The sequence below is a fragment of the Callorhinchus milii genome, unplaced genomic scaffold, assembly GCF_018977255.1.
Source record: "Callorhinchus milii isolate IMCB2004 unplaced genomic scaffold, IMCB_Cmil_1.0 Scaffold5, whole genome shotgun sequence".
Lineage (NCBI taxonomy): Eukaryota > Metazoa > Chordata > Chondrichthyes > Chimaeriformes > Callorhinchidae > Callorhinchus > Callorhinchus milii.
In genome coordinates this window covers 32,521,743-32,546,334 of record NW_024704746.1, presented here as the reverse complement: position 1 = coordinate 32,546,334, position 24,592 = coordinate 32,521,743, and the positions used below count along the sequence as shown (strand labels likewise).

The window sequence follows — 24,592 nt, the reverse complement described above, 5'->3', positions numbered from 1 at the left end:
TACAGTCAATCCACTTTAGAGTATATCTCGTGAAGCACTTTGAGACATCTCAGCGACACGAAAAGGCACTATATCAAATGCAAGGGTTATTATTATTAATACTGAAGGCCCATTAAGAAACTGAGCTCATATTCTGGGATGACACTCCAGTACAGTACTGAGGGGGGTGAAGCCATTGCACTGTAGAAGGAGCTGCCTTTCAAGAAAAACAAGAAATCTGGGTTCAATTTGCCCATTCAAGTGGATATTGAAAGATGCTGCAAATCTATTTCAGGGCGTTTCTCCAGTATCATGGCAATGGGGGTGTGGGGTGGTGGAGGAAAGGGGGGAGAGTGGTGTGGTGGAGGAAGGGGGAGTGGGGTGGTGGAGGAAGGGAGGGGGGTGGGGTGGCGGAGGCCATCCATGGCCTTGCCCCCTTCTACCTCTCTGACCTGCTGACTCCTTACCAACCTGCCCGCTCCCTCCGGTCATCGGGCTCCTGTCTGCTCCATGTCTCCCACCTGACCCGCCCTACCATCAGTGGCCGGGTTTTCAGCCTCTCTGCCCCCACACTCTGGAACTCCATCCCACGGTCCCTTTGCCTCGCTCAAAGTCAGTATCAAGACCCTTCTCTTCAATCGTGCCTTTGGTCGCCCTCCCACCTCTCTGCCTTCTCTCACCCCTACACCACCCCTCCCTCATGCTCAGGCCCCAACGCCTGACTGTTCAGCGCTTTGGGACATTCTCCCGACATGAAAGGCGCTCTATCAATGTAAATTTGTTGTTGTTGTTGAAGGAAGGAGGGAGGGGAAGTGGGGTGGTGGAAGAAGGGGGGGGAAGGAAGGAGGGAGTGGAGTGGTGGAGGAAGGGGGGGAATGGGGTGGGGTGATGGAGGAAGGGGGTGTGACAGAGGAAGGGGGGAGGAAATGGGGGAGGGGTGGAGGAAATGGGTGGGGGAGTGGGTGGTGGAGGAAGGGGGGAGGGGATGGTGGAGGAAGGGCGGAGGGGATGGTGGAGGAAGGATGAGGGAGGAGGGAGAGCTCTCCCTTGGCTCTGTGAGGGGAGGGTGCGGGGAGTGATGGAGAGGGCAATTATCCCCAGACTCTCGCGGGAGAGGGCTGAGGGGGGAGAGGGCTGAGGGGGTGGGGGGAAGAGGGCTGAGGGGGTGGGGGAGAGGGCTGAGGGGGGGGGGAAGAGGGCTGAGGGGGTGGGGGGAAGAGGGCTGAGGGGGTGGGGGGAAGAGGGCTGAGGGGGGGGGGAAGAGGGCTGAGGGGGTGGGGGGAAGAGGGCTGAGGGGGTGGGGGGAAGAGGGCTGAGGGGGTGGGGGAAGAGGGCTGAGGGGGTGGGGGGAAGAGGGCTGAGGGGTGGGGGGAAGAGGGCTGAGGGGGGGGGGGAGAGGGCTGAGGGGGTGGGGGGGAAGAGGGCTGAGGGGGTGGGGGGAAGAGGGCTGAGGGGGTGGGGGGAAGAGGGCTGAGGGGGTGGGGGGAAGAGGGCTGAGGGGGTGGGGGGGAAGAGGGCTGAGGGGGTGGGGGGAAGAGGGCTGAGGGGGTGGGGGGGAAGAGGGCTGAGGGGGTGGGGGGGAGAGGGCTGAGGGGGTGGGGGGGAGAGGGCTGAGGGGGTGGGGGGGAGAGGGCTGAGGGGGTGGGGGGGAGAGGGCTGAGGGGGTGGGGGGAGAGGGCTGAGGGGGTGGGGGGGAGAGGGCTGAGGGGGTGGGGGGAGAGGGCTGAGGGGGTGGGGGGGAGAGGGCTGAGGGGGTGGGGGGAGAGGGCTGAGGGGGTGGGGGGGAGAGGGCTGAGGGGGTGGGGGGAGAGGGCTGAGGGGGTGGGGGGAGAGGGCTGAGGGGGTGGGGGGGAGAGGGCTGAGGGGGTGGGGGGAGAGGGCTGAGGGGGTGGGGGGAGAGGGCTGAGGGGGAGGGGGAGAGGGCTGAGGGGAGGGGGGAGAGGGCTGAGGGGGGGGGGAGAGGGCTGAGGGGGGGGAGAGGGCTGAGGGGGGGGGGAGAGGGCTGAGGGGGGGAGAGGGCTGAGGGGGGGGAGAGGGCTGAGGGGGTGAGAGGGCTGAGGGGGGGAGAGGGCTGAGGGGGGGAGAGGGCTGAGGGGGGGGGGAGAGGGCTGGGGGGGGGAGAGGGCTGAGGGGGGGAGAGAGGGCTGAGGGGGGGGGAGAGAGGGCTGAGGGGGGGGGGGAGAGGGCTGAGGGGGGGGGGGAGAGGGCTGAGGGGGGGGGGAGAGGGCTGAGGGGGGAGAGGGCTGAGGGGGGAGAGGGCTGAGGGGGGGGGAGAGGGCTGGGGGGGGGGGAGAGGGCTGAGGGGGGGGGAAGAGGGCTGAGGGGGGGGAGGGCTGAGGGGGGGAGAGGGCTGAGGGGGTGGGGAGAGGGCTGAGGGGGTGGGGAGAGGGCTGAGGGGGTGGGGAGAGGGCTGAGGGGGGGGGAGAGGGTGAGGGGGGGGGGGGGCTGAGGGGGGGGGAGAGGGCTGAGGGGGGGGAGAGGGCTGAGGGGGGGGAGAGGGCTGAGGGGGGGGAGAGGGCTGAGGGGGTGGGGAGAGGGCTGAGGGGGGGGGAGAGGGCTGAGGGGGGGGGAGAGAGGGCTGAGGGGGGCGAGAGAGAGCGCTGAGGGGGGCGAGAGGGCTGAGGGGGGGAGAGGGCTGAGGGGGGGGGGGAGAGGGCTGAGGGGGTGGGGGAAGAGGGCTGAGGGGGGGGAGAGGGCTGAGGGGGGGGAGAGGGCTGAGGGGGTGGGGGGAAGAGGGCTGAGGGGGAGAGGGCTGAGGGGGAGGGGGGAGTAAGCCGTGTGTCTCGCGCTTCCGCCGCGGTGTTAAAACGGTCCCGTGAACAGAAACCGCCTCAAACCAACCGTCCGACGCGGAGCGTTTCGAGGCCCCTCCGCCCGCTTTCAACCGGTGGGGGGGGGGTAATTAACGGTAGAACCGAGGGGAGGGGGGGGGTCGTACGCGGGCGGGGCCTGTCCCCAGGCTGTGATGGCATTACCTGGGTCCCGGCTCTCAGTCCATGGCCGCCGCTCCTTCCCCTTCTCTCTCTCTCGCTCTCTCTGTCGCTCGCGCTCACACACTCACGAGCTCTTGACTGCCGCAGCGAGCTCTCTGTCCGCCACTACCCCGGCCTGGCTACATCCGTTTCCCTTCCCACGCTGTCGGCTATCGATCCAGTCGCCCTAGCGTTGGCGTCGGCGTCGAAGCCGAGGAGGCGTCGCTGTGCTGCAAGATGGGCTCGACTTGTCCTGCCTCCCACTCCTCCCCCCCCCACCCCGGAGCTCCAAGTCACGTGTCAAGATGCACTCACTCACTCACTCACTCACAGCAATTTGTGTAACAGGATATTTCAGGTTTGATTCAATTTTAAACGAAAAGCATTTTTTTTTAAAAAAAAATTTATTTAAAAAAAAACAACGCTTCACATCTCAGGGTTGAGAGTTTCCCCACCCATTTGCCAAGTGGTTTTGTTGAACCGTGCGTTCGCTCTCGCAACAATTGCGCACGGGTTCATTGATTATCATAATAAAAATAAGAATAAATTGTTCATTGATTGCGAATAGTGATAATAGTGATACGGTCACTTCAATCCGCGACTGTTTGTGGGACGTCGCTGTGTGCCATTGGCTGCCGCTTTTCGGCCACAAAATACACAGGTCAATCCACTTTGCAGTGTATATCCTGTGAAGCGCTTTGAGACGTCTCCACGACGTGATAAGGCGCTATATCCATACCAAGGATTATATTATTGTGTCGTGTCTAAACGAGAAAGAAAATAAACGGCCTGCGCTGAGCTTTCATTTTGTGCATTTACTGTTTCTTTCAAACGGCAATGGATAACATCAGAAGGTTGAACCCAACACGTGTTTTAAAAATAATTCCCTCACTTGTAATTAAGCACATGGTATTTCTGAGGCAGATTGCATGTAATCACAAAACTACTACAGTCAATTACAGATAGAGGTTAAAAGAAATAAGAAAATTAATAGCTGCAGATCTAACTTAATCGAGGTACCTAAAAATACTTTTGTAAACGCATTTTGTTCTTGACGTATCACTTTGTATGTTCAATTAAACTGTAAATCATGATACAAACATGTTTACCCTCCTGCATGACAAGTTTATTTCCCCCATTTTTGCATTTTTATTATTTCAGCACAATATTTAGATGTTGAAAGATTGTTAATACTTAGGTATCAATTATTCACATGAGTCTGAACACCTAATCTTAACGCTCAAACTGTGTCACACCATCTAAATAACTGCATAATGCAAGTTATTGAAACCAGCATATGGCCTTAAGCAACATTTATTCAATTGAATTGTGTTGGTTTAAGGCTTACAACATGGGTATTTCTTTCACCAATTGATTTGGCTGCAGAGTCTCTTTGTTCTAATGTGGAAGTTGGATGCAGTTCAGTATTTGTAATTTATCCACAAGCCAATCTCAAGCTAGGGAAGCACTCAGCAGACAGGTCAGGGCTCTTTGCAGGGTGGTTGGGAGGGAAAGAAATGATCAACAACTAATACACTGTGGATTACTCTCGGATATATCCAAGTAATTCTTTTTTTTTGATCAGCGATGCATCTGACATATACGGAAACCCATCACCATGATTTCAACGCCTTGGGACGTCCTCCTGACGTGAAAGGTGCTATACAAATGTAATTTGTTGTTATTATTAAGAATATCCAAACCAAACTGCACATTTCAGCAACAACAACTTGCATTTATATAACACCCTTCACATGGGTAACGTCCCGGAGTGCTTTACAGGGAGTAGGTGACCATAAGCATGATCAAAAAGGAAGGTTTTTAGGCGGGATTTGAAAGTGGGGAGGGAGGGGGCAAAGCAGGGGGATTGAGGGAGAGAGTTCCAGAATTTCGGGACATAGTTGTTGAAGTCACGACCACCGATGATTGGGCAAAGGGGATGAAACACAGGTCTGAGCTGGCCAAGCGGAGGCAGCGGGTGGTGGAGTGGGGGGTACGCAGATCGGTTATTTAATCAGATATTTGTGGGACATTGCTGTGCGCAATTGGCTGCCGCGTTTGCCCACAAATATACAGTCAATTCACTTTACAGTATATTCTGTGAAGCTCTTTGGGACGTCTAGAAGACGTGAAAAGCGCTATATCAAATGCAAGGATTATTATTATTATCAGATAGGTAGGGAGATGCGAGGGCATGAAGGGATTTGAAAACGAGTGAGAGGATCTTGAAATGGAATACCCCATCGTTGTTCAGAGCATTCCACCTATATATGAAAATTCCTGAGATATCTCCCTGTAGGTATGCATCATGCTTACTTAATTCAGGAGAGTATTTGGTGCAGGATGGCAAAAAGCCAAGCTTTAGTGACCCCAGAATGTGGGGGGACTTTTGTTAGGGTTTTGATTCTCCAATCCCTGCCCCCTGTGATTGATTTGCCCTTCCAAGTCGTGCCGATGAGCCAGGCTGACTGGGGTGTCATTAACGGTGCCCTGGAGGACTAAAGGAGACCCCGCTTCCGTCCCTCCCCACAAAGAGGATAGTCACTTGTTGGTCTTTTGACATCCAACTCGCGTGGGTTTGTGTCATCACTACATGGATGACAAGTACCAAGAACTTCCTGTGAGCTTCCCGGTATGCAGCCCAGCTCAGCATGAAATACGCAAGAGCGTTGGCTCTATCTTCCTGTCCACAGCTAGGACATATGTCCCTTGTCATTGAGTTACATTTCTACCAGTTGGATGTTTGGTTAACACACCTCAGAGCAATGGGGTAAGCGAGAACAGTGGGGGAGTAGTTGGATAGCTCTTTCAAAGAGCCGGCACGAGCACGATGGGCCGAATGGCCTCCTTCTGTGCTGTAAGATTTTACGATTCAATGAATGATAAGAGGCCTGGGAGTGGATATTGTTTTTCCACCCACAAGGGGCAGTGCAACACTTTGGGATAGAATAATTTCTTTATCGGTTTGAGGGGAACCGGGAAAAATGTATTGCAGTTACCAAAAGTGAACGCAGGGAAGTAAAAACAGAAGTGGTATAAAATATGTGTACATCTGTTTACAGTATATAGACATACTGTGTGCAATATCACAAAAAAATCCTTTGGCTGATTTGATTTTAATTTTCCACAATAATGATCTTAATTTGATCTTCATTTTCTGGAATTTCATCGTGTTTTTACATTACAGCATCAAGCTGTTTCATAAATGTCTAGTGTCCTGGTCTGAACCAGACTTCCTTCTACCTTCTAAATGAATACCCCATCATCATGCACATTTTTTTTCATGCTTTAATTTGTACCATTTTACATTTATTTTACATTTATTATTATTATTATTTATCTGGATGAATTAATGTGGCATTCCTGAATTCACCTATTTTATTCATTCAAATCCTTTTGATGGTGTTTATCTCACTCGTATTTTTCCACTTGACTGCATTTTTGTATGACCAGCAATACATACAAGACATATTCTGCTCCAGAATTGTGAATGGACAGTGTGAACAGACTACTGTGAATTCCAACTCGCCCCAACATTGCTTGCACGATTTATTCTCGCTTTCTTCCTGGCAATTTTACTAAACTTGTGAGTAGAGTGCCATCATGTGGAATGATTGCAGCAGGGCTGTGCTAAAGGAATTTAACAGCTGATGCCACCCACCTCTATCTTTATTTCATGGTTAATGAGCTCAAGTATTCTGGCCGCGCTCTTTGTCCAGGCTCATAAATACGGAACGCTCTGTTTTGATAAGCACGCCTACTGTCGCACAGTAATACTAGAGAAGCTTTGGTGGAGCCGAGCCGAGCCAAGCCTGATGATGCTTGAAAGCACCTGTTATTTCACCGAGGGACTCTGCTCTTGAATCCTATCCGGATGCCCCTTCTTGAACGCGTGAACACATGGACACCATTTGACTGGGCTGTGATGTGCCATAACAGTCGAGAAACCTCAATGTTGCCTTGTGCATTGGCTCACAAATGAAGAACGGTGACTCGGGACACGTATTGGACGGTGATTGGAGAACCAAGGAAGCACTTTCAGCACAATGACTCGCTCTTGGATACAAACTTGGCTTTCACACAGGAGAATGTTTTAAAAGCATTCAACAGATATCAAATGGGAACCCGAGCAGGATGGAAGATACGGGATAAGGTGGTTTGGGAGCCCAAGCAGTTTGCGAAACGCCGGGGGTGGGCAAGAAGTGACTGGCGGCGCAGTCAGAGAGATTTTCTGAGAGCAGAAAAGGAGGAAGGCAGAGGGATTTAGGGAGATAGTTCCGGAACCGTCCGAAAGCTCGCCTGCCAGTGGTGTGGCGGAGGGCGACGGGACGAGTTGGCGAGGGTCGGAGTAAGCGAGGGAGTGACATCTCTCAGCCCTGAGTCAGTCGGCTGTGGGCTCGCGCCCCAAGTCGGGATTTGGAACCCATACGAATTGCCGCTGACATATCAGCGGAGCGCTGGGGGTGCGCTGCGATGGCCGCCGGTGCTGTGCGCTGCGGAGGCGCTCTGGGATTCTACCCCCCACCTTAACCCCCAAACCCCCCCCCCCCCCCGCCCGCCTGAGGGGTGCTACATAAATTCAAGTTGTTGTTGTCCCGCGGATGAGACGTTAAACGGTGGTCCTGAGCCAATGACATCCTCCCTCACTCCCTCCCTCCCTCACTCACTCCGAGGGCCCCCCTTTTTGCGTGTCGCCCCCAGAATCCCGCGAAGCGCTCTGAGGCGCCTCGAGGCCGCGACACAGCGCCGTGAGTCGGGGGACCCAAAAAGGATGTTACTTGTGATCGTGATTGTGAATCGCCGTTCAGTTATCGACATTGAAATGCACAACAGTCGCACACACCAACTCTGCGGTCGGTTTCCCCTGCGAAGCGCTCCGAGGCGTCCTGACACCAGGAGGCGAGAGGGCTGACGATGATGATGATGATGATGTGATGACGACACCGACGACGACGAACAACAGGAACAAGCGGCCGCTCGATGTGCTCCGGCGTCGACGAGCCGGGCCTGGGACCTGAGCGCGGCGGTGACGTCGATTCGATTCGCTGTCGATTAGCGCTGCCTGGCGAGGGGGCGGGGCGAGAGGAGGGGGCGAGAGGGGGGGGGCGGGGCTGTCCTCCCACAATGCAGCGGGCGGGTGAAGATGGTGGACAGTAACATGGAGGAGTTCGAGCAGGAGACGGGCTGCGTCCCTGTGCTGCATCCCGAGGTCAGAGCGCAGCACCGACACCCCCCCCTCCCTCCCCCCTCCCAGTACACACAGGGCCCGAGCTGCGCGCTCTCACCCTCGGGGAGGGAGGAGGCGGGTTTGAAACCCGAATCTCCCCGAGGCCCAGGCAGAGCATCGCCGGCCTCTGAGGCCTCCTCCTCCTCCTCACCCCCCGACCCTCCCCAAGTACCCGGGGCAGCGCAGCCTCTCCCGCCCTCCCCCTCCCCCCAGGGACAGGGCCAATCCCCAAGTGGGGACGCGTCTGTCTGCACTCCATCGCTTTGTTTTCGTTCCAGGGATTTAGCCTCTGGGTATCACTCCCGTAACTGCAAGGAGTAGAGCACAGCCCCCACCCTCCACACTCCCCCCTCCCCCCTCACCAGCATTCATTTATTATTAATATCCATAATAATAGTGAGAATAGTGTCCGATTGCTGCTCAGTCCGCACCGCACCGCACTTCTCACCCGCTGTTGGAGCAGAAGCTGCTGCTCACACCCCTCCCTCCTCTCCTCTGGTTTGCACGCGAACATGAACTGGAGCAGACGGTCTGTCCAGAAGCGTTCCCCTTGGTTCATGGGAGGCGTTGCATATCGAGTCCTTTTGGAGAATGAAAGTTTTGTTCCCCGCCTTCTGGAAACGGGACAGACCTGGCTTTTGCCTGGTTGGTAATCTGAAAAATGTAGAATTTCTGTGTTCCTGTGACAGTGTTGTAAAGTCAGAGTTTTCGAAATTGGTCTTGAATCGGAAGTTCAATCGACAGCAGTTTGCGTTGATGCAGCGCCCTTCACGCCGGACGGCGTCTTGGAGCGCTTGAATCAGTAGCACGTTGTGCTTAATACTGGATAAACAGAATAACGTCAGTCCTTCGTAAGTGTGACATTTTGGAAAATATTTGGTTGAAAGGGTTCCAAAGATTACATCCAGTTTATTTTCCAATATTTCTTTAAGATGAAGTTTAGAGGGTTAAAATTGGGCACTATGTCACAGATGTGGCTTTTGAATGAGAACAGTGGTATGCATTCAGTAAATTGGGTGAAGATGGTGCTGTAACTGGATAAAAGGTTGGTAATTGTTTTGAAGAAAGTTTAAAATCTATTACTCCCCCTACCATTCCAAAACACTATAGATTTATTTAGCATTTCACATTGAGAGGATGTCTTAAAATGCTTTACACAGCTTGCTGAGCTGGTAGGCGATTGGGGTGGGGATAGGAAAGAAGATGACCAGAAGCATGGTCAGTGAGGTAAGTTTCAAGGTGGGCCAAATACACAGTCATTAACCTTTACAGAAAATCCTTTAAAGTGCTTCGAGAGATCCTCCTGATGTGAAGGGCTATATACGAACTGCAAGGATTTTGTTATTTATTATAAGTATAATCATGTAGAATTTTTATTTCTCTGTTCATAATTTGAAAAACATTTGTTGTAATTGAAATGCTGCATGACTATATAAGAATATAAGAATTTGCTAGACAGAAGGCGACCTAGTTTACCTTCCACTGTCCACTACTGCTTGACATGTCTTGTCTCAAACTGTATACAGGTGTTATTTCCGAGATATTTTTCCATTAGAAGTCTAATTTATTCTTGAAAGAAACAACACTGTCTGCTTCCACCATCTCTCTAAGGAGCCTATTCCATAAGTTTACTGCTGTAGTAGTGTATCCGCAGATTAGTTCTGAATTTACCTATTTGCCGCCCCCCCCTCCCCCAATTGCAGGCCATGTCTTCTGGTTCTGCTGTGTTCAGTGCAAGATAAAAGAGCTTATCATGGTGTACATTATTTAGTCCCTTCAGAATCTTGAAGATCATAATCATATTGCCCCTCAACCTTCTCTTCTCTAGCGTAAACATGCCTCAGTTTAGAGTTTACCTAATCACCCCTCGTAGTCCAGTCCCTCATTCATTTTGGTTGCCCTCCTCTCAATCGTTGCAATATTCTTTTTATATTGCGGTGACCAGAACTGCGCACAGTATTCCAAATGCAGTCGCACAAGTGATTTATAAAGTGGGAAGATTACCCCACTATTTTGGTTCAATATTGCCCTTTTAATGCAACCCAGCATTTGGTTTGCCTTACTCACTGCAGCCGAGTATTCTTGCGATAGCTTCAATTTATTGTCAATCAGGACCACCAGGTCCTTTTCATTTTCTGTACAGATTATTTTCTTTCCCTTTAAATAATAGACCCTTCCTGGATTTTTTGTCCCCATGTGAAGCGCTTTGCATTTCTCTACATTGAATTTCATCTGCCATCGATTAGTCCCATTCCCAAGTATGTCCAAGTCCTCCTGTAACCTATCCTGTTCACCTTTGCGGTCTACCACCTTCATAAGCTTTATGTCATACACAAAATTAGCTAATGTGCTTGTGACTCCTAGCTCCAGATCATTTATGAAGATGTTAAAAGAGGTTCTAAAATAGACCTGCTGCAAAACTACACTGATAACATTCTCCCAGCCCGATGACATTCCCTGTACCACCACCTTCTGGGTTCTATCATTCAGCCAATTACATATCCATTGCAAGATACTTCCTCTGATTCCTACTTTCTCTATAAACCGATATTGGCTATCTATTATTTTACATTAGTGTGAAATTTGTCTACGTGATATGAAATCAAGGTTGTGGTATAAATACGGGGAGTAACAACTCAGAATGGTGTAAAACAACAACAAATTTTGCAGGCAAGCATTGCAGTAGCCTAGAATGCCTGTAATTCAGAACAAAGTAATGGTTTGGTATTCTCTGACCATTTTCCAAACATCTTCCCTTATAATATAAAGACTTGACAGAAATAGTAACTTATCATTAACAATATTATGATATTGAATACTTTGAAGACTCTTTCATTTGGTACATATGAATCCATGAATTTGGTACAGTAAATCCACTATTTACTGTACATGGCAATCAGTAGTCACCCTAATGACTCATTGGGTAAATATGATAACATGGTGTGGTCTTTGATCTTACAGGCCTGGAAAGTTCCAGGTTTGATTCTTGGTCAATACTCCTTGAGCAGAGAAGGGAATAATCATCAAAGGTTCATCATCAACAGAGTAGGGATCTGTTATTCTCACCATAGTAGAGAGTGTTCTCTTCTGTAATAACTGTATACCTGAGCTATTTTTGTTGCTCTCCCCAAGGAAATAGCCTGGTGGTATTCGAGGACTTTGTGTTTAAGACGCTGATCCACTAAAACCTTGAAATCATAAATTGGAAAAGTGGGAAGTAAAAGTTTATTACATCAATTTGTCATTGTTAACAGTTAGTCATTATTAACCAGTTAGTCACAGATACAGTCCTCACCTTCATACTCTTTGTTCTGCTAACTTCTATCGCTGTCAGTCCTGTTGTCGCTCCTACATTCAATTGTTTTTGGCGATAGCCTTACAGTGTTAGCTTTGGCCTCTCACCTTTTCCCAGCTGTGAGCCATTTCATCACTGTCCGAATTGAAGTAACAATATTGCAAGGGGGTGTACATTGAATTAAGACCAGATGGGAAATTTATAAAGAAAATATTAGAATGATTCATTTAAGGAAAAAAGAAAATTAAAATGGTCAGCAATAATTTGTATAAAACAGAAAATCTCAAGTTGCACTGGAAGAACCAAACATAGTTGTGAAATTGCCGCTTAAAAACAGATGAATTGGTAATTCATCTCATTTCTCTTTGTAGGATATGGCTGGTGCAGATTAGTTGCCATATTTATTTGCAAAAAACTGTTTTGTAGATATAATACAAGCACTCTTGTAAAGTGCTTTGAAACATTAGGGCATTATATCAAATGCAGGTATAATTATTATATAAAATGTACAATATAGGAGACAAATAAGGAATGAAGCAAATGAGCAGGCATTGATTCATCTCTTTATTTAACTACCAACACCGCTGGGGATGCGTAATTTCCCACAGGGTACAGGCAAGTGAGTCAGCTCAACTTGGGGCAGTTGAATTGCTATTTTACACTTAGTAGCAGCTGGAGCATGTTTCACCCTCTTAGTTGAAAGAGGCAAACATGTACAAAGGATGATTTTGTTCCTAATACAAAAATGCTGGAATATAGTTAAAAATCTCATTATACATTGTTTTTTTAAACATTTTATGCAGTGAAACCATGTTGTAACTGCCGTTGATGTATTTTGTTTCAATCTGTTTGCATTGTACTTAAACGTCATTGTACAAACAAAATGGAAACTTTGCCCAATTCAATTTTTTTTTACTTAAGATCTACTCTCAAAGGCACATATTACAGTGGTTTTAATACCAGTGTTTGTGCTTGTTAGCTTGTTGTCTCCTCAAACATAAATATACCCTGTACATTTTTTTCTTGTTGCTAAGTGATTCTCCGTTAAATTTTGAAAGAACTTGTGCTGTGCCTTCCATTTCTGTCTCTCCCCTCTTGGAGTTGCATGTTGTCTATCTTACCTCCCCTAAATGTGCTAACCTTGTCAGTGAGTCGTTGAAGCCTATTTGATCTACATCCAAACTTGATCCTATTCTCAGACTTCCACATATGCTTTTCAATTTGGTTTGTGAAGTATTGTGTGTCAGCCTAGTTTAGTAGAAGCACCCTTCCCTCTTGAGTCAGAGGGTTGCGGTTTCAAACCCCACATTGAGACTTGAATTCCCATAGTCTCAGCTGACACTCCAATGCAGTGCGGGGGAGAGGTTCCATCGTTGTAGGTTGCATTGTTGGAGCTGCCGTCCTTTGCATGAGACCTTCCTGTAGTACAGTTTAACCCGGTAACCTTTATTGGAAATATCTGTTTCTTTTAATTGCTTCTCCCCCCTCCAAACTGCCTCGGTGCAGTGCACTGCAGGCTTTCTCTGTAATTTAGCAGCATTCCAGTGTTTTTAAAGTCGTCTTTTCTCCTGATTAACATATTTAAATATTATGCATGATATTGCGTTTAGGGAGCAGTCTCTGCCAGTGAAGTGCCGGGCGAGTGCTGCATTGTTGGAATTGCCGTTCTTTGGAGACCTTAAATTGAGTCCCCACCTGCCTGTTCAGGTGGATGTTAACAACCCATGGCGTTAGTTAAAAAGAGAAGGGAGTTTCCCCCAGTGTCCTAGCCAACGATTCCCCCAAACAACATTGGTCAATCACTTTATGGTTGCTGTATGCAAATTGGCGCTGCATTCAACTAGAAATATACAATCGCTACAATTAACAGAAAAATCTTGTGAAACACTTTGAGACATCTCAACAATGTGGTCAAGTGCTATATCAAATGTAAGGTTTATTGGCAAATCAATGTAAGATGTATCATTAGAGAAATGGTACCCTTATGTTTCTGTTTCACCAACTTGCTGGTCACCCAGCTCCCCCTCCTCTGCCTCCTACTGGCTGACGTCATCAACCAGTCCCTCTCCTCCGGATCAGTCCCTGTCCCACACAAAACTGCTGTCATCACCCCTCTCCTCAAAAAACCCTCCCCAGATCCCTCAAACCCCAGCCATTACCGCCCTATTTCCAACCTGCCCTTCCTCGCAAAAGTCCTAGAATGCATTGTTGCCGATCAACTTCTCGCACACTTCTCCTCCCACTCCCTCTTCGAACCCCTCCAGTCCGGTTTCTGCCCTGCCCACAGCACAGAGACTGCGCTTGTGAAAGTCACAAACGATATCCTCTCTATCTGTGACCAGGGCTCCCTCTGCCTCCCTTGTCCTCCTGAACCTCTCCGCGGCGTTCGACACAGTCGATCACGCCATCCTCCTCTACTGCCTTTCCTCCGTCATCCACCTCAGTTGGACCGCACTCGCCTGGTTCAAGTCATACCTCACGACCCGCCAGCAGTACAACTGCACAAACAGCTTCTCCTCCCACTCTCACCCGGTTACCTGCGGGGAATCCCAAGGATCCATCCTTGGCCCCCTCCTCTTTCTGATCTACATGCTCCCTCTTGGGGATGTCATCTGCAGACATGGGGTACACTTCCACGTGTATGCGGATGACACCCAACTCTATTTTTCCACCTCTCTTTGCGATCCCCAGTCCCCTGATGTTCTGTCAGCTGCCTGTCAGACCTCAGAAGCTGGATGAGTGCAAATTTCCTTCAGCTGAACATTGACAAGACGGAAGCCATACTCTTTAGCTCTCGTCAACGTCTAAACTCTCACGGTTCTCACCTCCTCCACCTACCCGACCTCCCCCTAAAACTCCGAACCCATATGCAACCCAGGCATCAGGTTCAACCCCCAATTATCCTTCCTCTCCCACATCCGGTCCCTCACCAGCACCGCTTTCTTCCACCTCTGACTCATTGCCCGTCTCCGCCAATACCTCTCTCCGAAAGCCGCTAAAACCCTGGTCTATGCCTTTGTCACCTCTCGGCTGGACTGTTCAAATGCCCTCCTCGCCGGCCTCCCCTCCACTACCATCCATAAAATCCAGATTATTCAAAACTCTGCCGCCCGCATTCTCACCCGCACCAAACTCCGCTCCCCGATTACCCAAGTCCTTGCCAGACTGCACTGGCTGCCTGTCCCAGAGAGGATCAACTTCAAGATCCTCACCCTTCAAATCCCTCCACTCCTCTGCACCCCCCTACCTCTCTGATCTCCTCTCTCCTCAAAACAGTGACCGTTGCCTTCGTTCCTCCGGGTCTGGCCTCCTCCTTGTCCCCCGAGTCCTCTGCTCCACCCTCGGCAGCCATGCCTTCAGCCACTACGTCCCGAGGCTCTGGAACTCCCTTCCTCACTCCCTTTGCCTTGCCCCCTCTCTTCCTATTTTCAGGTCTCTGCTGAAGACCTTTTCAACCGTGCCTTTGGTCACCTTCCGCCCCCTCCCCCTGGCTCGGCCCCGGGATCCGTTACTGTGAAGCACTCTGAGATGCCGTCTGGCGTGGAGGGTGCTATATAAATCCAAGTTGTTTTTGTTGTAGGAAATAGATGCATTAAAATATTGCTCTGCCCCTCTTACAATTCAGATGATGCTAGAGCTCCAGCATGACCAATTTATCTTGATTAATAGATGCTCAGCTTTTAAGTCAGAATGATTCTTGGAATTAGAAGCATGTCAATTAAGGTTGTTGGAATGCAATGGATTTGGCCGAACATGAATTCAAAATGTTATGCATTGTCAGATACTTATGCTTACATAAGTGTATGGTTTATATAGTCAGATTTGAGTATTAATCAAACGCAAGGATTGTTATTTTAGCGTAATGTTTAACTTCATCTTTCTTGGAGATATTTTGAAATTACTGTTTGCTCTTAATTTATTAATATCTGTTTGCCTTTAAATGTACTGCACCACGAGCACCCTTGGGAGTTTTTTTAATGTAGCCTGAAACTACGCAAGAGGTACTGAGTATGTAACAGTCTTTTGGCACATTGAATTTCTCAATCCTGCAGTTCACTTTTGCCCCAAAGTGTTTTTTTTCATATTTTGCTTTATTCCATCAACATATAGGTTTCCAAACATTACATTTATAGCAAGCTTCCAGCAAATAACGATAAGACAGGCCAAACCTTTTATAATAATAATAATAATAATAATCCTTGCATTTGATATAGCGCTTTTCACGTCGGGAGGACGTCCCAAAGCGCTTCACAGAACACACTGTAAAGTGAATTGACTGTATATTTGTGGGCGAACGCGGCAGCCAATTGCGCACAGCAATGTCCCACAAACAGTCGTAGATTGAAAATGACCAATTTTATTATTGTTTTTGGTTTTGGAGGGATTATTATTAGGCTCTGTGTGGAGTAAGGAAACTTGCCCAAGGTTTCGCCCTACCGGGAATTGAACTCAGGTCTCTAGCTTGCAAAGCGAGTGCTCAACCACTGAGCTACAGGACTTTTCCACTTTTCTGCATATAATGTTGGAATGACCTACTGGGAAACCATCTAAGGCTTAGGCTGTTGCACATCAAATCTATAGTTGCTTATATTGAAACCTTGCTGGAAACCTCTCTCATATATATATGAAATACAATTTGAAGCCTAGGACTTGACGAATGGAAAAAAAAGTAGACAAGAGCCTTATGCATCTGTGCCAGTTTATTATTTCCACCCAGCAGAATTTTTAAATTGTACCAAGCAATTTATCTTTCTAGTATTTTGAAATGCTTTTTGTAAATGCAGACTTGATCCAGCTGTTAAAGAGTAATTAGCAACACTTTTTGATGCAGCCAGGGAATCATTTTTGGTTTAACGTTTAAAATTGGAGCCCAGAATCTTGAAGTGTTGCCTTTTAAAAATGCATGGTGCATCATTGAGAGAATATCCAGTCAAGTGAGATTGACTGGAAAAACTGGAAAGAGGTTCTGGTTAGTGTCTAGTAGTTGCATTCATTTGACACTTTCAGCTATGACACATTCTTCATGTATGCTTCCAACTGAGAACATTTTTTTAAAGCCGTACAAAGCTCAAGAAAATTCATGAAGATGGGCTTAGTGATCTTACTTTGACCTCTTGGCTTTTCTCCATACAGTGTTACAGATAGTAAAGTGATCAAGAAGTAGAAATATTAAATCAGTTCTGTTTCTACTTTACCTGAAAATAGTGAGTTTTGATTTATACAAATTTATACAAAAATCCTTAATGTTGAACAGCTGCTGAAAATCTCAGTTGTGGAAGCATTTTGATGTTTGGGTCTTACTTTGGTTTCTGTGGTCTGAAGTTCAGAAAGACATTCTTCTTTGGACCCAAGTATATGTAAATAAGGCACTATTGCTTACAGAAAACATTTTACAGTAAATTCTGTGAAGCTTTTTGACTCGTTTTGATAACTCGATAAAGCACTATATCACATGCAAGAATACAAGTCTATTCCAACGCAGAAATTCATCTTTCTCATTCTGAAAATCCAATACATAAAAAATCATCTGCTCCTTCGAAAATCGTAATAATCTTCAATGTACAGGGAAATGGGAGAACAGACAGCTTTTCTTAGTATCCAGCTGCAAGGAAGTCAATATCGATGTGTCTAACCAGTAAATGTGGTGTTCCAATTTACAAAGCTTGCAAAAGCATTTATAAATACTGTAACACATTCCGAACAATTCCAGATGTATCTCAGATTGAGACACTCTGAATACTACTCAGACTCTGATCTTCTGCCAGTAGCCTTTTTTTGGCCTCTGGTCGTGTCTCTTGGTAAAATGCTCATTATCCCCACATCATGAGTTCCATTGTATTCTGAGGTCAGGGAGAGAAACCAGATGGTAACTTGCACTGTTTTGCCCACGTCCTGTTGGTATTGGTGAAGGCTTTGGAAAACCTTGCCTAGAAAAGTTTAGTACCCATCTTATTCATAAAGTAAGTATGTAACACATCACAAATGACCATCTTCCTGGGTCTACCCAACCTCTTGCTTGGTATATTTTGTGTGACAATGATGTTGAAAGCTTCTTGGGAGTCTACGCTTGCTTTGTTATGCAAGAAGCATTATGGTTTTGCACTGTAGTAAGCTCACAGAAATTGGACTTGTGTTCAAATAAATTGTTAGTCATATATTGGCATTCCATTTTATTAGATTACAACAACAATTTGCATTTATACAGCGCCCTTCAGGCGGGGTAGGGTCCCGGAGTGCTTGAGATTACATGCCTATTTTCCATTTGCACAGAAGTGTTAACCACCAGATCCAGATTGTCAAAAGCAAAATATGAAGATGATGAAGTTATTCACTATGAAGATACTTTGTGTGTTGGTTTTACTGCTGTTTAAGACTTGCCCTCTCCCATTCTTAATTTTAAAAATACTGCTTTTTGTTTGGTTATACTTGACATTATTTGGAAACCTAACAGGTGGATAATGAAACTGTACCGTATCCCTCAAATGCTTTGTTTTTATTGACTGTTTGAAGTTGCTTTGCTCTGGGTAGTATTGTGGGTAGCTGGATTTATGATGCCCACTCCACATTAGGATTGAAAACAAACACCCAGTTTCAATGTCCTGACATGCACATAGTGAAGGGCAGCGGCAAAGGCTCTTTTAAATAAATTATGCTGATGATACTTGGTAGTTTCATTATAGAAATGATTTATAAGTCATCAGTACAGTTAAGGTTTCTCCTCATCACAGTTTTAATATGCTCTGAGCAAATTTATGAAAGGCTTGTGTATTTGTCATTTACTTTTGACAGCACATTATCTTTTGCCTTTTTGAAAGGCTATTTAGGTTGAATGATGTTGTGAATTCATATAGAGATGATTGTTTTAAGAATACATTACTAAAGTACTGATAAACTGTTTAAAGCATCTGTGAACAAGTGTAGGTTTGAGTTGGAATGTTGAAAAATCCTGTTGTGTTATTCTTGTGTTCTCTGTTCCATTATGTATTTTATTTTTTTCCTCTCTTGACTCTTAGAACTTCAGTCCCACAGGCTCCAGCTGTTTCCCAGTTCAGCACCTAAGTGATTATTTGTGTATGAACCCAGGCAATGAATGTCATTAGTCTGTGTGTGCGTGCACATAGCAGCGAGCTGGAGATCACGCCTAGGACTTCCTGTGTCTACAGGATTTAGTTCTCAATTGGGCAGCAAGATTGCTAACTGAAGCTCAACAGGTATTTTTGAATATACAGTAGACTTAGATGACAAGAACAAAAATACTGTATTAATGTCTGTTCACCAAAAATAAGTAGTTAATTTCCCCAATTTGTGGATTCGATTGCCCAGAAAGTTTCCATTGCATCTTGAATTCTGACTGAAGTTCATTTGTTCAGTGTTTTAGGGAATTAATGTTGTTGGAAGTGTTTTTGAATAAAATCTGTTCCACGTAGATTTTGAGTAGTTTGGAAATGTCATCAGTTTTTTTTTTTGCAAAGGAAAGATTCAAACCATCTGGGTTTGCTTTGTTCAATTTTGATGTTTATTGTTAACCATAGTCTGAAACCAAAGTTTTTGAAGATCGGAACAAAGCACGTTTTGTCATGTTTTGCACCAGGTTGAAAGAAAATAAATATCTAGGATTTACTTCTGTATTTCTACTGCTTTGGTGTTTGACCTTTTGAGCTGACTTATCACACTTTTGCTGCTAGATGCCCCAGAGCAACAGGCAAATTCATTGCTTATGCTTGGATTTACAAGAAGGTCCCAGCTGTGTGTCTCAACCTTTACAGACACACAGACAAGGGACCAAATTCTTTCCAAACAATCATTAAAAACATGCAATGCGTAGACCTTCATTGTGATCTCTATAAACTGATGTATATATTTATGGTTTCACTTTAAAATTGATGAGCTTGCTGCAAAACTACAACTTGAAAAGCAGGAAATATAATTAAAATTATCAAGACAGTGTGGTCGTAAGAGTAGTGTGGTGTTCAGCAAGTTCTGGAATTTTTTGTGTGTGTGTGTGTGTGTGTTGTGAAAATGAATGGTGCAGGCTATGAAACTGGTAGATGAGTATTGTGGATGCACAGGTGTGTTGCTGTTGAGCAGAATAAATCCAGAAAATAACTACAAATACATAGTGCACTTTTTGGGTATGAAAGATTTTTTCTTTCCAAGTGGAGGAAATGCTGAGTTCTGAATGGAATAAACCTTGAATATTTATACGAGGATGGTCCAGTACTTAAATGCATCACACAGTGTGATCCTAAAGGCTACAGGTTGCTCTCTGGTGAGCTAGTTGATATAATCGGCCGAGTGTCCTTGGACTGAGGAAGAGAAAACTCAACCAGGTTTCTACTCCTGAATATTGTTGGGCCACCCTGATGTAGATATTTGGTGAGGACAGCACTAGCTTCAGCCGTGATGTTTGTCTCCATCAAATAGCCTGGCAACATTTCTGTCTGAGCTTACACCTGAGGAAAGTAGTAGTGTGATTTAGGACGGGGGGTGGAATACAAGAACTGTAAACATTACTTTGTAGAATGAGACAAGCTCAGCAGTTTTCTCAAATATTGTAACTAAAAATATTTTCAAATTTATGTGATGTGCATTTCTTGTTATTTTGACAAGAATATGATTCAATTTTTTAATGGGTGTGAACTGTTAGCTCTGAAAATACTCCATTGAATCATGAAAATATCAGGCACTTTCTAGCAGGGGCAACTCCTGGTGCAGGGATATCGAGCCCAGTTTTAGACTGGCAAAAATGTATTTTTTTAAACAATAAATTCAGGAATCTTCGCCTCGTAAAGCAGCTTGGTTGGCGAATTTTATTGACGGGTAGGCGTTAAAAGAGGTCATTTACCCTCGGATTCAATTCTGAGAAACAAGCTTTGTCACTGTTGTCCAACACCTTTCTATACCTCAGTTGCAGGCTATAATCCCTCCAAAAAAACAAAAAACAATAATTAAATTGGTCATTTTCAATCTACGACTGTTTGTGGGACATTGCTGTGCGCAATTGGCTGCCGCGTTCGCCCACAAATATACAGTCAATTCACTTTACAGTGTGTTCTGTGAAGCGCTTTGGGACGTCCTCCTGACGTGAAAAGCGCTATATCAAATGCAAGGATTATTATTATTATTATTATTGTATGGTACAGAGCAATGGTTATAAAAGCTTCTGTTTTGTTTCTGTGTTGAGTAATGAAGCTAAAAGTTGGTACCACTGTGTGACTCATTGGTGGAAATAAGTGGTACTTGGGGCTGACGCTGGCCTATACTGTCTGTTATTAATTGGCAGACAGAATCTGGGGAGGTAGAAATGGAGTCAAGCCCATGCATGAACAATGTTCAAGAATATGGAAGCTTCCCTCATGTCCTTATTTCACTGGTTACTTCATTGCAAATCTAGATGTCATTCTGACATCATCGTTCCCATCTGTAGGCAAACTAATCTCTTTTTCTCCTCTCCCCCGGCCCCCCTGCCACGAGTCATTAAAGATCTCTATGCTGCAGCTGTATCGTCACTCAAATCCTTATCCAGTCATCTCATCAATATTTCATGCATCAGGAATGCTGAACATTGGGTTTCTTTGTTGCTTTTGTAAACACTGCAGATATGTAACTCGATATATTAGGTGCACGTTAAATTAAAAAACATTAAAGAAATAGAGGGCTGAAGATCATTCTTTCTACAAATGATATTCAGCAAGCAGGTAGCATACATTCTTTCTTGGAGCAATTACGTGTAATGGAGTCCTGTAGCTTAGTGGTTAGAGTACTCGCCTCGCAAGCGAAAAGACCTGGGTTCGATTCCCAGGCAGGGCGGAAGGCTAGGCAAGTTTCCTTACTCCACACGCCTCTGTTTACCTTGCAGTAAGTAGGAATCCGGGTGTCAGTCAATTGGTGGATCGCTTTTCTGGGGGTAATAATCTGTTTAAAAAAAATAATAATTTGGTCACTCAATCCACGTCTGTTTGGGGGACACTCCTCTGTGGAATTGGCTGCCGCGTTTCGCCCACAAAATATACAACAACAAAATTACATTTGTATTGCGCTTTTCACATCGGGAGGATGTCCCAAGGTGCTGGACAATCAGTGTTTCGGACCCGAGCTGGAGGTCGGGATCAAGGAGAGTGGAGGGCAGTGGGGGAGGAGGGTGATGGAAGGCACGGTTGAAGAGGAGGGTCTTGAGGAGGCAAGGGAGGGGGGCACTGATGTGGGGTAGAAAGGATAGTTGAGGGTCAAAGAAGATGCCAAGGTTCCGGACTGGCTTAGTAAGGTGGAGTGTGCATCCTTGGATAGTGATGCTGTCAGCGCCTGAGGTGTGGAATACAGGCTGAGGAGTTCTGGATAATCTGGAGCGTGTGGAGAGTTGAGCTGGAAAAGTTGGCGCCTGGAGGTGACCGAGGCCAAGGTTAAGGATTGGGCGGCACTCAGGATCAGGTAGGGGGCTGTGGAGATGGAGATCGGTGGGTGTGATCAAGGACCACTCGAAGGGCTGAAAGGACGGCTGAGGGTCGAAAAGATTCAGGTTGCCCACAGGCTCCGCGAGCTAAGGTGAGCAGCTAAGGAGGTGAATGAGACATAGGCTCTGGTTGAGAGCCTAACAGAATGACTTTGTTTGTTTCAAGATTCAATTGGAAGAAGTTGAAGCTCATCCAGGACTTGATGACTGACAGTCAGACGGTCAGAGCAACAGTAGTATTGTAGTACTGATTCAGGCCATACTGAATCAGTAAAAACTTGGAAAATTATGAATAATGTCCATCTAATCATTATTGAGCCATCTCATGCTGTTAGCATTAAACTTGTGGGTACAATATGTCATGGTTTCTGTCAGGTTTCTACCACATCCTTGAAATAGATTTTCTTGTTTTTCTGATGCTGCACATGCAATTATTTTGTTGTGACTTCATTCCTTACATCCAGTAATAGCGTAAGATTCCACGGTCAAGTTTTGCCTCTAATCTCTTTCTCCCAGCCCCATCCCTGTTTTTTATATAAAGAGAATTTTCAACTTCCCCAAATGACTCAAATTGGTAAAATCATTGTTTTCAATGAAAAAAACAGCAAAGTCGACACAGGAGGTTGTAGGTTCGTTCCTTGGTCAGTGCTGAGTTAGCAGTTTGGGGGACAGCAGGCGTTGTGCTGCAATTTGCTGTAGCCCCTCTGGGCTTATGAGGGAAGAAATTTTCCAACCGGATTCTTGTTAGAAAATGCTCATGTTTGGATGTTAAAAGAAGAGGTCAGGATTGGATTTAGCTTATTGCGTTCACTGTTGAACGGCCTGCTGGCACCCACTTTCTGGCTGAGGTACTGGACACAGTGAAGCTGTGCCCACAGGAAGACTTGGAGGAGACCATCTGTTAGTCTACTTTGTATAACCTTTTTTCCAGCATAAATTTCATAACTCTCTGGTAAAGGACATACTAATCCATTTTCATTCCTTGTCATCTATTTGTCTATTTAGTGCAGTTCTAGTCTCTCCTATGAGCTGGTATAATAAATCTCTTGTACATCTCGTGTGTGACAGAGATATTTGTAAACCCTGCACGTTATAAATATTGATATAATTACTGATGGGGCTAGATATTGACTACAATTTGTTATTAATTCCATAGTCTTTAATTCCATAATTCAATTGTGTGAACTGCTTTCCTACCATTTTGTTCAATGCTCCAAATCTGTCTTGCATTTTATGACTTATAGAACTGGCCAGCCAAAGTTTCCATCAGCACTTACAGTATTCTATCAAAAACTTTCTTTGAATGTGCGCCTCTACCGCAATACATTGTCTGAAAGCGCAATTCAGTAAGCCATAAAATATGGAATATAAGCTTTGTGAGCAATAGCTTATATAGCTTGTGTGTGTGTCACAGTCATGTAACTTGCAAGATAAAGCACTTATTTAGCACTTTGCTGCTGCATATTCTTTGAATATTGGAAATCATTTTCATAATGGCATTGACAAAACCACTTATTCCATCAGCACATTTGTAGTTTCATTTGTTTTCTAGGTATTGCTGTATTTCACAAGTACTCAGCATTCAATAATTTAGTGTAATGTTGACTTTTTATTTGCCAATTTAATTTTGTTGCTTGATATATATATATGGTTCATAACAAATACAGTTTTAAAATTTTTCGAGCAGAATGTTCTTTTTCTCCTATTTTCCGGAAAGTGCAGCCTCTCTGAGGATGTATTTCCATGCGCACCTGATCCAAATAACCCTTTTCTACACATGTGCGGTGATAATGGTTAAGTTTTAACTCGTCTGTTTGGCTATGGCGGCATTGCAGCTGAGCCTGATCCTTGTACATTTTGTAATATTTGGAGATTTCCAACTAATTCTTCTAGCTAGAAATAGTCCACACTGAAAATTCTCCTAACCCCATCATGTGAATGCCAGACACTATTCACACTGCAACAGCAGCTATGTTCAGTCCACCATAAATCTTTGCGATTCAGATGCCTCTTAAGTCCCAACCTGTGTGGAGATGATCCAGAATAAATCTACCAATTTTTCTAATTGGCAACAAAACTTGCTCAACCATTTTGCACAATTAAGTTTCTGAGCAAACCCCATACTCTCTCACTGAAAAAAACAGAATGCCTCTCAACTCTGTGGAGATACTACTTCAGTGAGCGAATAGTAAACGTATGAAAGAGGCTTCCAACTTGATATGACCAACTGTGATGATACTGTACACCCCAGCTTTACCTCGTAGTCAGGTAATTCATTCAAGTCCCTGAATGCATCTTGGATGAAATGTTAAACAGGCCCAGTTTGCCTGTCAGGTAAACGTTAAAGATCCCATAGCACTATTATTAGCACATGGCAAAGAGAAGGGAGTTTCTTCTCGTGTCCTTCAGATAAATTGTTTTTGTCTTGCCTAGTAATCCTAGTATTTGTGATAATAATCCTTGTATTAATCCTTCTTAGCTGTTTGTAGGAGTGATCTGCATTGTTGTGGACCTGATAATTATATGTTAGCCACCTGTCTGTGTTTGGTTACTTGCAAGATTGATATTGGAAGTTATAGAAATCAGGAAAATGTTTAATTCTCCAAATGGTGTTGAAGTTTTTTTGTATTTGATAGTTGTGAGGTTTCTTAGGTTCATGGATCAAGGAT

The 24,592-nt window shown here is 45.7% G+C and overlaps 2 protein-coding genes across 9 annotated transcripts in view; one reads left to right on the top strand and one right to left on the bottom strand.

Annotated features, from left to right (window-relative positions):
• osbpl8 (oxysterol binding protein-like 8) overlaps nucleotides 1–3,210 on the bottom strand; it is a 68,789-nt gene extending 65,579 nt beyond the window's left edge. For 3 of the 7 annotated variants that reach the window (XM_007895348.2, XM_007895349.2, XM_007895350.2), the window contains exon 1: nucleotides 2,955–3,207. The gene's annotated coding sequence lies outside the window, so the exon portion shown is untranslated. Of the gene's footprint in view, nucleotides 1–2,954 lie in introns of all 7 variants that reach the window. The other 4 variants (XM_007895346.2, XM_007895347.2, XM_042334872.1 and 1 more) reach the window with 3 other exon arrangements.
• Nucleotides 3,211–8,046: 4,836 nt separating this feature from the next.
• Nucleotides 8,047–24,592, top strand: part of zdhhc17 (zinc finger DHHC-type palmitoyltransferase 17) — a 36,974-nt gene continuing 20,428 nt past the window's right edge. For both annotated transcript variants that reach the window (XM_042335585.1, XM_042335584.1), the window contains exon 1: nucleotides 8,047–8,160. In XM_042335585.1, the coding sequence (XP_042191519.1) occupies nucleotides 8,095–8,160 (66 nt within the window). In that variant the 5' untranslated portion in view covers nucleotides 8,047–8,094. The remainder of the gene's footprint in view (nucleotides 8,161–24,592) is intronic.